We start from the raw sequence: 13963 nt of genomic DNA, 5'->3' as shown, positions 1-13963 counted from the left end.
CCTCAGGGCTCACATGAGAACTTTTCACTGCTCTCAACCCCTCTACAAGAAGGGGAAAAGAAAATCTTTCACAATGAAAGCACCACACACACTCACACGCTGAATGTGCAGGAGTGTTCTGAGGGGGACATTTACTATAAAGAGGATTATGGTTACATATAAATACCCTTTGCAGGGAGCTTATTTATTCTTTCCATGACACCCTTCTCTAACATAGAAGTACAACATGTGTAATTTCAGGAATGCAATATTTGAGACAATGCTTGATCCTTGATCTGCTGACAACCAATTAGGGGCTTTTCCATGAGATTTTTCTCATAGAGTCTAGAGCCATAACATTTTTATTTCACCAAAAGCTCCTGCCAACCATTCACATCAGCATTTTGATGGGAAAAAAGATGCAGTTCCTCCCAGTGCAATCCCTCACACAGAGGAGCATCACATCAAACTGGAGGTTCTGGCTCATTTCAGGAATGAGGATCCATCAGACTTTCAGTTACTCAGGGACAGGAAAGGAAGAGAAGTTCCAACTTACCACCCCACCTCCTGCTGAGTGAACCAGCACAGACATTCCTTCTCTCAGGTTAGCAACCTCAAAGAGCATCATGTAGGCAGTTACAAAGTTCATGGGAAATGCAGCAGCCTCAGAAAAAGTCATGTCATCTGGGATCTTGTAGACAAATTCTACTGGGGTGCACACGACTTCAGCCCAGGCATTGTAGTTCACAAAAGCCATGACTCTGTCTCCAATCTACAATCAAGGAAGAAAACAACGTTGAGGATCTGACTGCAGTTGAGACTGTAGAGAGCAACCAGTGAGAGCTGCAATCTCCTGTTCAAGGTGTGTGTGGGACACTGCCTGACTGTGAGGAAAAGGGTGCTCCACATCTTTGGAAAGATAGCAATTAAACTGTTCAGCTTTGGGCTTTTACTGTGTTTAATGTCAACAAAAATAACCAAAAGAAGTTAAAGCCATCTCTTCCTTTTTTTATTTTTTTTTTCTCCAGTCTTCTCTGTTAGAGCAGTCCTCTGTTATCACTAATACAGATCATCTTTCGCTAGCAGAGCTCCCAAATAACAAATGTAACAGCATTCTTAGCAATAACCAGGAATTTTGCTAAGGAGGAAGAGATGAGGGGAAAGGTTATAATTATATTGATGGGAAGCATGGAATAAAGAAAATTATACCTAGGATAATTTTCACTTTGTTTTCTCAGTCCTCACACTAATTTAGAGCTACTTTTCCTCTCTGTGGATTGAGAAGGGAAGGCCTTGTGCTCTGGTAGATGGAGCACATGAAAGGGTGGCAAAAGCTCTCATTCAGAAGATAACACCATCTGTACCACTCTCTATTTTTATCATCTTATTAACTGATTCTACGAAGATATATCCATGATTGTAATCTCCACAGCCATGTGTCAGAGCAGAATTTAGTTCTACAACTTCAAATAAGCCACCTTAAACAGCAAAAATATACCTTTGGATTTTAAGGCACTGTTAAATCTACAAAGTGAATTTTACAAGATTTAAAGGAGCAATGAAATATTACCTTTCAATGCAACATTTCTCTGCTCAGTTTCTTCTGAAAATATATGGTAGTGAAAGCACAATTCACTATGGAGAAAGAAAGGCTTTCTGTAAATATTAGATACAGTTGGCTGCTCCTAGGCACCCTTCAGAGGTCCAGGCACATCAAGCTCAACTGTTTGTATGTGGCCTTCATTGCAGCTTCAGGTTTTTAGGGCAGAGACACTGACTCTTCTCAGATGGACAAGAGTAACAACAAGGCACAACAGGCTTGGACAGCAACACTCACCTTAAAGCAGAAATTGGGCTGCTGGGTCTACAAGGGACAGCCACACTGAGCAGATGTGTGGCCAGTGTGTATTAAAATCTTCACAGGCACAACTCTTACAAACTCTCAATAATTCCTTGCCACCAGCAACTCCATAGCATCTTTTACCTTTTACCTTGCCTTAGACCCTCTGCCTTTCTAGAATACACCAACCAAAACAACATCCTTAACGTGAAAGGAGCTCTGCAATGGAGCCACAGGATAAGACAGGAATAGCATCAACTCCAGGCCTTTGTGTTTTAACTAAAACAGCAGCTGTCCCTCTAAAATAACTTTGCTTATCTGCCTGATACTCTCTTACACTCTACCAATGCTCTCTAATGCCTTAGGAACTACTGGTATGGAGTAAAGCACAACACTTTTGCCTTCAGGCAAACGTTTACAGCACAAGCACATTTTGGTCTCCTGAGTCATCACTTTTGCTGTGGGATATTGCAGGTTTGCTCCAAGCTAAGGGGCTGCTGACAGTTCTGAAGGATTGTCTCTTTTAGAGTGAGAATGCTGAAACAGAGCTGTCATTCCAATTTCACTGAAATGCCTCCTCCTTCTGAAAAACATTCAAATTAACAATGCCTCACTGGTAATCACTCTGTGGTTCCCTTTTGCTCTCAGAGAAGCATCTAAAATAGAAAGTCTGCTAGGATTAGTTAGTGCAGATATTAATATGCCCTATATCCTTACCATAAATCACAAATAATTACCAAAAAGAATGCAGAGAAGTCCCTCTTGGTGATTCCCAAGGCACTTCTTGGTAACATTAAATACCACATTTCACCACAGACACTATTCAGAGCCTGGTCAGATCAGCCCTCATTTCTTGAGAATCATCCCCAAAACTGGAGAGAGACCAAGCCTGATACAGCTGTTATCATCAGAAAGCAGCTTTTTCTTTGAATGGGAGAAGGAATAGGCATTCCACCTATTTTAGGAGGGCTTGAACTGGAAGAGATCTACCCAGGGAAAGGAGGTCAGAAGATATAGGGTGCAGTCTTTGCCATTACTGTGGACAGAGGTAACAACCTATGTTGAGGAGCCACCAAGCATCTGGTGAGCCCCTACTCTGTGCAAGAACTCCATAAAGAAACCAAGAGAAGGTTCTTCCATCATCCTCATGTTGGCATGTTCTCCTGCTGATGGATTCACACCCATGCACAGCAATCCCTGGGAGTGTGGGCCCTTTTCTAGAGCACCCAAACACAACCATGGCTATGAAGGCTGTGTGTAAAACATGAAATTCTAGGGCTGGTTTCAGTGACAGGAGTACACCAGTGCACCAGCGTGCTCCACAGTCAGAACAAAGGTGTCACCTTAAAAAGAGACACAGTCCATTCACTCAGGTGCAGTGTTATTCAAACAAGCACCATATGCTGTAGCCTTATGATGCCCTTTAAAAATAGCAAGAACTTGAAAAATGAGGGTGATGATCTGGAGCAGAGGCTTTCTAGAGAATATTCTCCTTTCAGAGGATATTCTTCAATATGGAGCACAGCTATGAAGTACAGATGCTAGAGCATTACTGAAGCAGAAAAGGTTTTCAAACAGCAAAATTATCATTCAGTTGTTGTTTGTAACAACATACATTGAAAGATTGCAACTTGTTTCAAGGCAGAGATGGGGCAGGAAGGGAACTGAGACAAATCCCCTAAGAAGATTTCACCACTGAAACCACAGTTGAAACTAAACTGGCCATTATCTTCATCCAACTGACAAATTTTAGCTCTTTGAGAAGAGAAAAATTTTGTCTTTAGATAAAAATATTTATATCTTCTTAAGATCCAGATATAATAAGAATTCAGAAAACTTGATCACCTTTTTGACATGACTGACTCTGCAAATAACTAAGATAAGATTGACATGTATTAACTCAGGATTTATTTCCAAAATTTTCAACCTACTTAGGCAATAAAATGCAAGTTTGCAGTGAATATAGATGTTTAATATCAATAACGGAGTAGGAGGCAGGACAAAATGCTGCTTTTATGCCATAAGAGATACCAAAGAGTCCATAACCACTTATAACAACTTTACTATATACATCAACTATCTGTCATTTATCACAACCTGTCAGGTGAAATATATATTTTTCCTGAGCAATCAGACTATGTCCTATATCCAGAATCAGAATCCTAATTTAATTTGCACCTCATTAATGCACACAGTTGTAGGAAGCAATGCTTACTGTAAACAGGGCTCTGTTAACTCGAGATCAAAAGCTGGAACCAGAATCAGCAGCACCTGGGCTTTGAGTAAAAGAGCAGTGATGACAGGAAACATGACCAAGAAAGGAAACTTAACAAGTTAACTTAATTTCTTTCATTTTATTAAAGGACATCACTCATGCTTTCCAGTTCCTATTTAGCCATCAGGATGTGCACATGGCACAAATGACTTTCAAGAAGGATTTGAAGGAGATGACAGCGGTGGATTCAGAAACTAATTCAAGAGGTCATTCTCACGCTTGGGAAGCAGCAAGGAAAAATCGACCTTTCAAATCTCAACAGGGTGGTGAAGGCTGCTGTCACTGGCAGAGCAGAAGGGATTAGAAACTGGTGATTATTTATATGAGACTTATAACTCTCACTTTGAAAATAAAAAAAAAATATTACCTCAAATCCTTTCACGCTGTCTCCAAGAGCTTCTACAATTCCAGAACATTCAAACCCAGGAACAAGCGGAGTCTTAGGAGGGTTGTCAATATTCCCCTGTCGCACCATCAAATCAATAAAGTTCAAACCACTGTAAAACACAGGAAAAAGAATCAAATCAAGACTATTACCACAGATCAAAGCAGAGGAGGAAACCTTGACCTGAGTGATGGCACAGCCAGAAAACTCCAGGGCAGCATTAAAAGCTGGGCTCTGCAGGGTCACTGGGAGCCAGCAGACATTCCCACCCTTGGGATGCTGGCAGAGGGTGCTCATGCCAGGACAGCACAGCTGCCAGCAGCCCCAGACTGCTCAGCAGTCACACAGGCATTGCAGAATTCAATACAGTGAAACACTGATTGCTACCAATGCACTACCAGCTGCCAAGGAAAGCCAGGTCAATTTAAGAAGAAAATCCCAAGCCTCACACATTATAGTTATTTTGGGCTAGGAGCTACATGATCTATCTGTCCTAACCTTTGATGTGACCCCAGGAATGCATCTTGTGTTTGTCTCAGGCAGGATTCCAAACTCAGGCATGAACTTGCTAAGTACCAGATAGGCTTTGGTTTTAAAACTGTTCCTTCCTGGATCATGCTTGTACATTTTTTCAAAAGTTATTAAGGTCTTTGAAGTCCTCAGGTTTGATGCTCAGAAAAAAATTCAGGCCTTTCCCTGCAGTCTCAGCTTTGCAAAAATCCTAAAGCACTTTTGCATTGTCTTTTGTATGCAATTTTATTAAGGAAAATTTTGTGGTTTTCTGGGCAGCCACAGGAAAAAAAAAACCACAAAAAAACTAAAAAAAAAAGCAAAAAGGCACCACTTAGCTGCTATGTGCATATATTGATTACTGGCCTTATTGCCACAGTTAAAACTTTAAAACTCCTAACTAGCTGAATTACACTTCAGCATTAATCCATTGTTCCAAACACAGCCCTGTTTTTATGGTTAGCCAAGCACACAGCCAGCCCTACTCACACATGTGATACCAGCAACTGCCTGGATACATCACATTACTGATGGGCACAAGGATTTATTAGATGCAGCCTTAGTCAGACACTAATCAAGACACAGACAGAGTGAAGAGACCCAACAAATTAACAGACAGAGCAGACACCCAGCCCCAGCACGACGACAGCATGGATTCAGGGGATGTAGGTCACTGGGGAGGGGAAGGAGATCCCACCAAATGAAAGCATTCATAATTGTGGTGGAGGGTTTAGAGCAACCTGAACCCACAACTTTCACCACACTCATACACAAAGCTTATAATATCAACCATATGGAAGGTTAAGAGGGGTTTTCACACAGTTAAGCTGGTAAATTTGAAATTATTTTGGAAAGATCTGGTCTTCTCCAATGGGTAAGACCACCTCCTACATCGCCACGGTGATGTTGATATGAAAGAGAAATTCCAAATAGCAAAATGCCTGCAAGGCAGCCATTGTTTGGAGAAGAGGAACAAACAAATGGACAAAAATTCCAAAACAAACCACAAACCCAGAAACCCCACAGCACTGATGGTGGCAACCACTGTCTGTGTACATTAATTTCAGCAATGGTGTTTTAAAGGCATCTTTCCACACTGCAAGCGTTTTACAAAAAGTTAACTTTTCCCTACATTCCTGCAAGAAAAGGCAGCTGGAGGCAGGACTGTGATGAGGGAACCTGGGCAGAGCACACCCTGTGGTGTCATAACAAGTAGGCAAGAAGGAGATAGGTGGATATGCAAAGGGCATTGCTCTTTGCTCATTACAATGATCACAAATAGATTCCTTCTCATGAAGTAAATTGTCAGTTTTTGAAAAGGCACATGTTCAGTTCTGCATCTAATGACATAGTACTGGCAGTTCAGTTCTGCCCTAGCTCCATTTCTTTTTCTTCTGTTTTTTCCCCAAAGGTGGACAAAGGGCCGCAAATTTATATTGGGAGTTCATCTCTATTACAATGAACTTACAAGGCCTTATACTAGAACAGGTGTGATAAGGGAAGAAAAACACAACACAAGGTAAACAATAATCAAATCACGTGTTCTTATTGTTTGAATTACTAGTTGAACCATGGAGTGTTGACAGGCTTTCTAATCACTTCCAGTCACTTTATAGAGAGTTTCTTCTTCATTCACTTTCATCTCCTTTATTCTTACATATTGTGACATCCCTGCTTCTCTCATACAAGCCTTTATTCCTACTCTTCTCCATGTTGAAGGAAGGACAGAAAGAAGTTCTATTTTACAAGAGAAATTTGAAGATCAGTAGATCTGAAAGCATGATTATGGTGTATTGGTCAACTCAGCTTTTTTTTTTTTTCTTTCCTTAGAATAACCAAGAGGCCCTAAAGATGGATGGCAAGTTTTGTAACTACACCAAAGACACCCAGCTCTTTCACTGGGATTCAATCAACAGCACACTCAGGAAAAGTTTGACTGCACAGAACATCACAAGAAAATATGTCTCATGAAGAGTGGCAGGTTTAGAGATTAAGCACAATTTATTTCTTGTACCACTGCAAACCAGGATAGCCTGCTCTGGTGTGCAGACAAAGTGACTCCTGAACTTTAAGTAAGGGCATATGCAGAGGGAGAAGTGGAAATGGAAAGCAATCCAGTGACAAACAGTACACAGCATGTTTTTAATCCTGAATCAAGAGCTGGATGCAAATGAAGATAGGAAAGGATATGAATTATCAAGATCAATACATTGACATAGGGTTCTGCAAGAACTTCCCTGTGACAAAGCAGGGATGTCTCTGTGACCTGCACAGACTGGATAAACTGTGCATTACTGGAGGCAGACTTTATCAAATATGGAATTACTCTTGAATCTGAATCTGACTTTCTCAGTCTGTAATGCTCTAACTTAACACCAGGTCCTTTTGAGGACCTTGAATATTATTCTCTATACTTGTGGTTTAGTTTTGCAGCATTTTTGTTTCCCTTTTCTTAAATGTGGAAAGCAACAGTCAATTTGTTTCTCCTTGTTCCATCCCACGCACTTGAGATGCCCAATACCTTCCATTTCAAAATCCCAAATCATGCAGAACACTCCATGACACGGTTTGGAGAGGTGCTGCTTTTGATCTGTCTTTCTTATTTCACTGTAAAAATCCACTAAAATTAATTACTGAAATTAATGAAAAGCCACAGAGCAAACAAGAGGACCATCAAGTTTTGCATTCTTAAAATCCTTCCTCTTAACCACAGCCACCAAACTGCCCAATCTTAAAATTAAAAAAAAAAAAAAACAAACAAAAAACAAAACCAACCATGTCTATACATAAAGGAAAGGTTTAAAATTATCAGGTCTCATGCTTTTTATGCAGAAACCAAGACCATATGAACAGACTGCCTTTAGGAGCAACACTGATTCTCTTCCACTACTCTGTTACACTTAGGATTTCTTTTATCTGCTCCAGTTTTTTAAAAATGCCTTTATCTCACAGTCACAGAGTCAGAAGGGTCACTTCTGCCTCATTCCTCATAATGCACATGGTACAGCAGTACAGGGAAGAAATAATTATAAGAGAAAAAAGAACAATAGAGGGAGGTAATCATAGGGCACCATTGCTTATTCACACAACCCATCTGAAATACGGCTTCTGTTCACTCCAGCTACTTGTCTCATCTTTTCATCACTCTGTACCCCAACGTTCTGCTGCCTGCAAATTACAATACAAACAAACACAGGAGTTTCAACTCCTTCATCATTATCAATCAGAAATGATTTCAGGAAATATGCAGAAGCTGTGACTCAGCTTGGACATCGATGGCTGTTCCATTTCTTAGTCACTGAATGAGCCTAACACATGACTCATCTCAGCTGACACATTTTCAATTGGATCACTGATATTCCAGACCTTCAAAAGAATTATTCATCTGGCTTAGTGCTAATAGCAGCACATCCTCCATCTCCTCCATTTCTAGTGCCATACTACGAAGTGTACACATACAACTTAAGGGGTCTAAACATGTGATTCAATTGGTTTTATCCACAGGGAATTCAGAGACCACACAGAACTTGTTCTTCTACTGATGTATACCATTTATCAAGCATGTGCATATCCTTCTTAAAATAAAACTTATTTTTCTCCATCAATTTGTTGAGTCAAAAAATAATAATAATCATCTCTAGTGGTGGTCAACTACAAAACTGATTCAACAGAATACATGTTTTGTAAGAAGTATTGATGACTGGAACAGCCCATCTTGAGTGTGTTCAGCACTGCCCACATCAACCTGTGCATGCTGCCCTGGGCAAAACCAGCCCCTTTCTCTGTCTCCCAAGTCCATCATCATCCCAATCAATCCTCTGCATTTACAGGCTTGGGTCAAGAGGATCAGCAAATTGATTTTGCCTTGCCTGGAAGCTCACTTTGGTGACCTGGTGCCATTTCAGCCCTGTGGCCATTTCCAGTCAGGAATGACAAGCAGATGCTCTCCAGCCTGCAGGCAGCAGGAAGGGAAGCTCCCAAAACACAGGGGGCATTGTGCAACCTGGCAGTTACCTGTGGAGCAGCTGAGCAGGTCTGCTGATGTCAAACAGCACACTTGCAACTCACACAGCCCTACAGACACTGCAGCCCTGGAGAGCAGCTGCAGCTGTGGCTGCACAATTCCATTTTACAGCCAAGTGTTCTTGTGCAGGTAGCTTGCTATTTGTGACACATACACAGCTACTGGTTTCATGAAAGTGGAATTCATACAGGTACTGGAAAATGCTGTAAATCCCTGACACATTTAGAGGAATATATCCATGTGCTAATAACATTTTCAGTTTTGCATGTTAACTTTTGCTAATACAATAGCTGGGGAAAAAAACATGCAGGAAACAAGAACCATTAGTTCTATTCACTTAGCACAGAATTTCTTGCATTTCCCATTGTGGCTACTAGAGAGAAAAAAAAAAAAAAACAATACCAAATGTGAATGCAAAAAATCCCAGTCCATTATTTACTAGTACTCATGCAGATTAATGGATATCACTATTTTTCATAGGCAACACCTTGGTAGGGGGAATACTCACAATGGTCACAAACTTTATGAGCCCTATTAAGAATAGGATGGAAAGTACAGCATCTGAACAGGTCAAGACACTCAGCTACATTAACCTACCAAGATATTCCAAATCTGAAGCAGATCCACTGATATATGATTCAAAACAAGCTCACTCCCCCATAGCAGTAACATTTTTAACACAAGTTCCTTCTAAAGTAAACAACTTGGCCTTCACCTTGGAATTTATCTTCCAGAAGCACCATGTTTTCATACAGCAGAAAAGGACAACAGAAGATAAATCCTTGCCTAGGCAAAATTAATTCAGTCTTTGGTAAACATCAAGTTGTGTAGTAAGATCCTAATGTGGTTTCTGTCACTCAAAAAAATTAATCATATTTTCACGAAGGAACATGTGCACTAAGAACCAGCAATCTAGAAAGAGGAGTCTGCTCTGCTTGTCTGTGAAAAAAAAATAAAAAAGAAAGAAAAAAAAGCCATCTAGGAAAGCACGTTTCAGGATGCTGCCAGACCGTAGTCACTTGTCACCTGGACACAGGGACTAACAGTGGGAAATTATCCCGAGCTCTGGCCACGCTGCCACAGCAGCTCCGATGAAAAAGGATGCTGACTTAAGTAAGTGATTCCCAGGAGAAAAACAACAGCCAGTGTGTCAGAAGGGAAAGAGACAGGTGCTGAGCAACACGCACAATCTGTCATCCACATTTCTCACAGAAACCCAAACCCCGAACGCACTTGGCCAGGCTTTCCCCCCCTTCTCCCAGCTGGTAGCGTGAAATACCACTGACAATTTCCTTCCCTTCGCACCGCTGCCGAGCGCACACGAACCCCGCTGGACCGGGAGCCCGGGGCTCGGCGCTGAGCCGGGGGTGCCGGCGCCGCCGGGGCAGGGACGGGCCGGGAGCGGGGCTGCCCCGCGGGGAAGCCACAGGTGAGGGGAGTCGGAGCCGGGGCTGCGCGTAGGGCGCGCTCCGAGCGCAGGGATGCCCGGCCGCGGGGCACCCGCGGGACCCGCACCCGCCCGCACCCCGGGGAAGGAGAGGGCGAGGGGCGATACTGGACCAGGCTTTGACGCGGATCTTCAGCTCGCCCTCCTGCGGCTCCGGCATGGCTTTCTTGGACACGCGGAGCTTGTTGAGTCCCCCGAAGGCGGACAGCACCACGGCTCGCATCTCCTTGGCGTCCCCGGCGCGCAGGCTGCCGCCCGCGCCGCCCTCGGCCGCCTCCCTGCCGCCCTCCTTGTCGATCATCTGCTCCGTCTCCTCGGCTCGCTGCGCTCCCTCCTTGGCCATGGCGGGGCTGCGGCGGCTCCCGCGGTGCCGCCGTGCGAGGCCGGTGCCGCCGTGCGGAATGGCCGCGGAGCCGCCGGGGCCCGCCCGCCGCACTGCACCGGCTGCGCAGCGCCCTCCGCCCGCCCGCCCCCGCGGCGCCCGGCACGGGCAGCGCCCGCAGCGGCCCCCGGCAGCAACCACAGAGCCAGGCCGGCTGAGAGGACCTCTGAGATCACACCGTCCCCCTTGTGACCCATCTCCACCTTGTCATCGTGGCGCTGAGAGCCACGTCCAGTCCTTAAACACCTCCAGGGATGGGGACTCCACTACCTCCCCGGTCAGTCCATTCCAATGTCTAATCATCTTTCTGTGAAGAAATTATTCCCGATGTCCAGCCTCAACTTCCCCTCGTGCAGCTTTAGTAATTCCTGTCACTTGTCACCTGGGAGAAGAGCCCGATCCCCACCTGGCTCCACCCTCCTTCCAGGTAGTTCAAGAGAGGGATAACATCAGCCCTGACTGAGTCTCTTCTCCAGGCTGAGCAGCCCCACTGTCACCTTAGGCCAGCGCAGAGCCTGAAGCCCGCTGAGCTGAGTGTGAGGCCAGGCTGTCTGATTGGACCAGCCACCCTCTGTGCCCCAGAGCTCATGGCATTGTGGATTAAATCTCCACTCGAGATGCCCGGGACTTGATCCTCGCTGGGGAGCCCAGTGTGCAGTCACACCTTCTCAGCTCTTCTCAGGCCCAGCTCAGTGAGCGCTCTTGGCATCAGAAGAACCATGCAGGAGAGCAGCTGCCTCACGACTGACAGACACCTTTGCAGCAAGAAACACAAGCTTGAGACTCTGCTGTAGAGCACTTTTAAGCCTTTGTATAACAGATCTTTACCTGGTGATCAGTGCTGGTCTTTGCTGGTTCCTGCATGAAGCTAAATCCTTTAATATGAGCACAGGGTGTCCTGCAAGGCACCCACCCACCAGAGCCCCCTGGGACTATCCTGGTTTGGGTCCCTGAAGAGGCTCAGACATCAGCCACTTAGCTCTGAGTTAATGAGGGTCAGTGCCTGCAGCCTCCCCTGGGCCAGCTGAGCGTGGATTTTGGGGGTCACTAGTTGTGGTTCCATGGATGTTGATAGAGTCTCTGAGTATTGAGTTCAGTATCGGATCCCTGTACCAATTTGTGGATGGCCCCACAGTTTGAGTAAATCAGCTTAAAATGATGCATGTATTTAGGGAGTTCCAAAATTCATTGCAGCATCATGCTGTGTGTATAGCAAGTGGTCCTGCAGACCTCCCTGTGGGTACAGCTCTTCCACCAAACCACCCCCATCTGCAGCAGCTGAGTCCTTAAGAAGCTTCAGGACCTCTCTGTCATCTGTTGGGGATTATGACCACCCTCTCTTTAGACTGTGGAGTTGTAGTGGTCTGAGTTCATCGATACTCCTTAATTTCACAATGTGCATTTATTTCATCTTGGGTCATGTGTTCAGTGTTCAAGTATTTGAAGGAAGCTGAAAATGTTGGATATATCTTAGCTATAACATGTAATGTACTGTTAATTTTCATTAACAGTAAAGTGAGACAGTGGAGGAATGGAGAGAATTTTCATATGCCTTTGCAATTTTGGGGTTTTTTTCTCTGTAGTCTGTGAAAACTTTTAGATCACATATTTTTAAAAAGCTGTTTCTGAGAATTTGTCATCTAAGCCTGCCATATATGAAGCAATAAATAAATACATGATAGGTGCAAAGGAGAAATAGTACTAGCCTTAGGGAAGGTTCACTAGATCCATTACCTCAAGAAGTTCAAGCAGATTTTATCAAAAGTGAAGTCTGGTGCCTCAAACACCACTTAAGTTGTCCTTAAGATATTATTTTGACAAAGACTCAGAACCAGATCATTAACACCATCAAGAATTTTATGTGTGACATATTAAAGCAATGCCATCCACTTCCTTCTGAGTATCAGTGTGTGGAGAGATCCAACTGTTTTAAAGATCAGGAACCTTTTTCCTTCCTTGCTCGCCGGGTAATACCATGAATATCCCCTCCCTGTTCCCTGCACTTGGCTAATTCAGTGCTGTAATGGGCAATACAAGGTTCTGTCACTTTAGATCTGGCCATTTGAATGCATGACCAGGCGGGCAGCAGCTGAATAAAGAATAACATGCACTTGTCTCCAAATGATTCACTCTGCTGGCATCTTGCTACAGTTCTAACTCAAATGAATGGTGAAGCAGAGAGTGACTGGGGAAAGTAAAAAAGATAACATATGGCAACTAAGTGACATCCAGAATGATGAAGAGACTCGGGGATAGCTCACTCGCATCACTCCAGCAGTCTGCAACAGCCAAGGAAGTGAATTTGGGCCTTCAAACTGCATTTGTTTTGCAGTGGTTTGTGAGTCTTCTGATTAAGCCTCCCCATATTGATTTAAAGCTATCTCTATTACCCCTTGGTCCTGAACCAAAAGTAATTTATCCTAAATACCTTAACTGGGTACTGTTTGCAAGTCAAAATGTTGAAGGATGGCCATTTTGTAGAAACATGATGAATGGTAGGATTGCACAGGTCATTGCATTGTCACATTGTGGCAACCAAAGTAAGGTACAGCAGATATTTTTGCATAATCATGATCCCATTAGTTTGATTTAGTTCTTGAGCACCTCTTTAAGAATATTTGATGATGCAGTACAGAAGCATACAGTGATGTAAAAGCAGGATTTATTCTGACAGTTGACTGTAAATTTAACCCCCCTAGAAACAGTCTGCAGGATGGCCATTCATATCACTTAAGCCTTCAGTAAAAGCATTCCAGTGGTGGCTTTCCACTGGCTTCAGCAGCTGGTAGATTGGACCTGCAATAGGGAAAACACAGAACTTGATTTGATGAATATAGACAAGCAGTGACAATATTAATGAACATGCTGTGAGAACCTGAGCAGAAGGGAATTAAGAGTTCTTTCATCACCTTCTGTACCTGCTGGTCAAGCTGGGGATATCTCTTCTTTGAGAAAGTGATGTTTAAAATGCAGTGCAGAAAGGAAGGGAAATGGAGCAGTGTACTGTGGATAAATGCTGGCAGTCACAGTCAACATTTCCTCCCGATTCAGATATTTTACTTTCAGAACATAAAGTTCCTTTGTTCAGTAAAGGAACCTATATATGACTACGTCAGATTGT

General features: G+C 43.5%; 1 protein-coding gene across 1 annotated transcript in view; it reads right to left on the bottom strand.

The window, feature by feature from the left end:
* The window catches only part of VAT1L (vesicle amine transport 1 like), a 57012-nt gene extending 46086 nt beyond the window's left edge, over positions 1–10926 (bottom strand). Inside the window, exons 1-3 of the mRNA XM_054640622.2 lie at positions 10574–10926; positions 4462–4591; positions 536–751 (exon numbers count right to left, since the gene is read on the bottom strand). Of these exons, the coding sequence (XP_054496597.1) occupies positions 536–751; positions 4462–4591; positions 10574–10803 (576 nt within the window). The 5' untranslated portion in view covers positions 10804–10926. The remainder of the gene's footprint in view (positions 1–535; positions 752–4461; positions 4592–10573) is intronic.
* Between the last annotated feature and the right edge of the window lie 3037 nt (positions 10927–13963).

The sequence above is a fragment of the Agelaius phoeniceus genome, chromosome 12 (assembly GCF_051311805.1).
Source record: "Agelaius phoeniceus isolate bAgePho1 chromosome 12, bAgePho1.hap1, whole genome shotgun sequence".
In the NCBI taxonomy this organism is placed as follows: domain Eukaryota; kingdom Metazoa; phylum Chordata; class Aves; order Passeriformes; family Icteridae; genus Agelaius; species Agelaius phoeniceus.
This window is presented reverse-complemented; position numbering and strand designations above follow the sequence as displayed.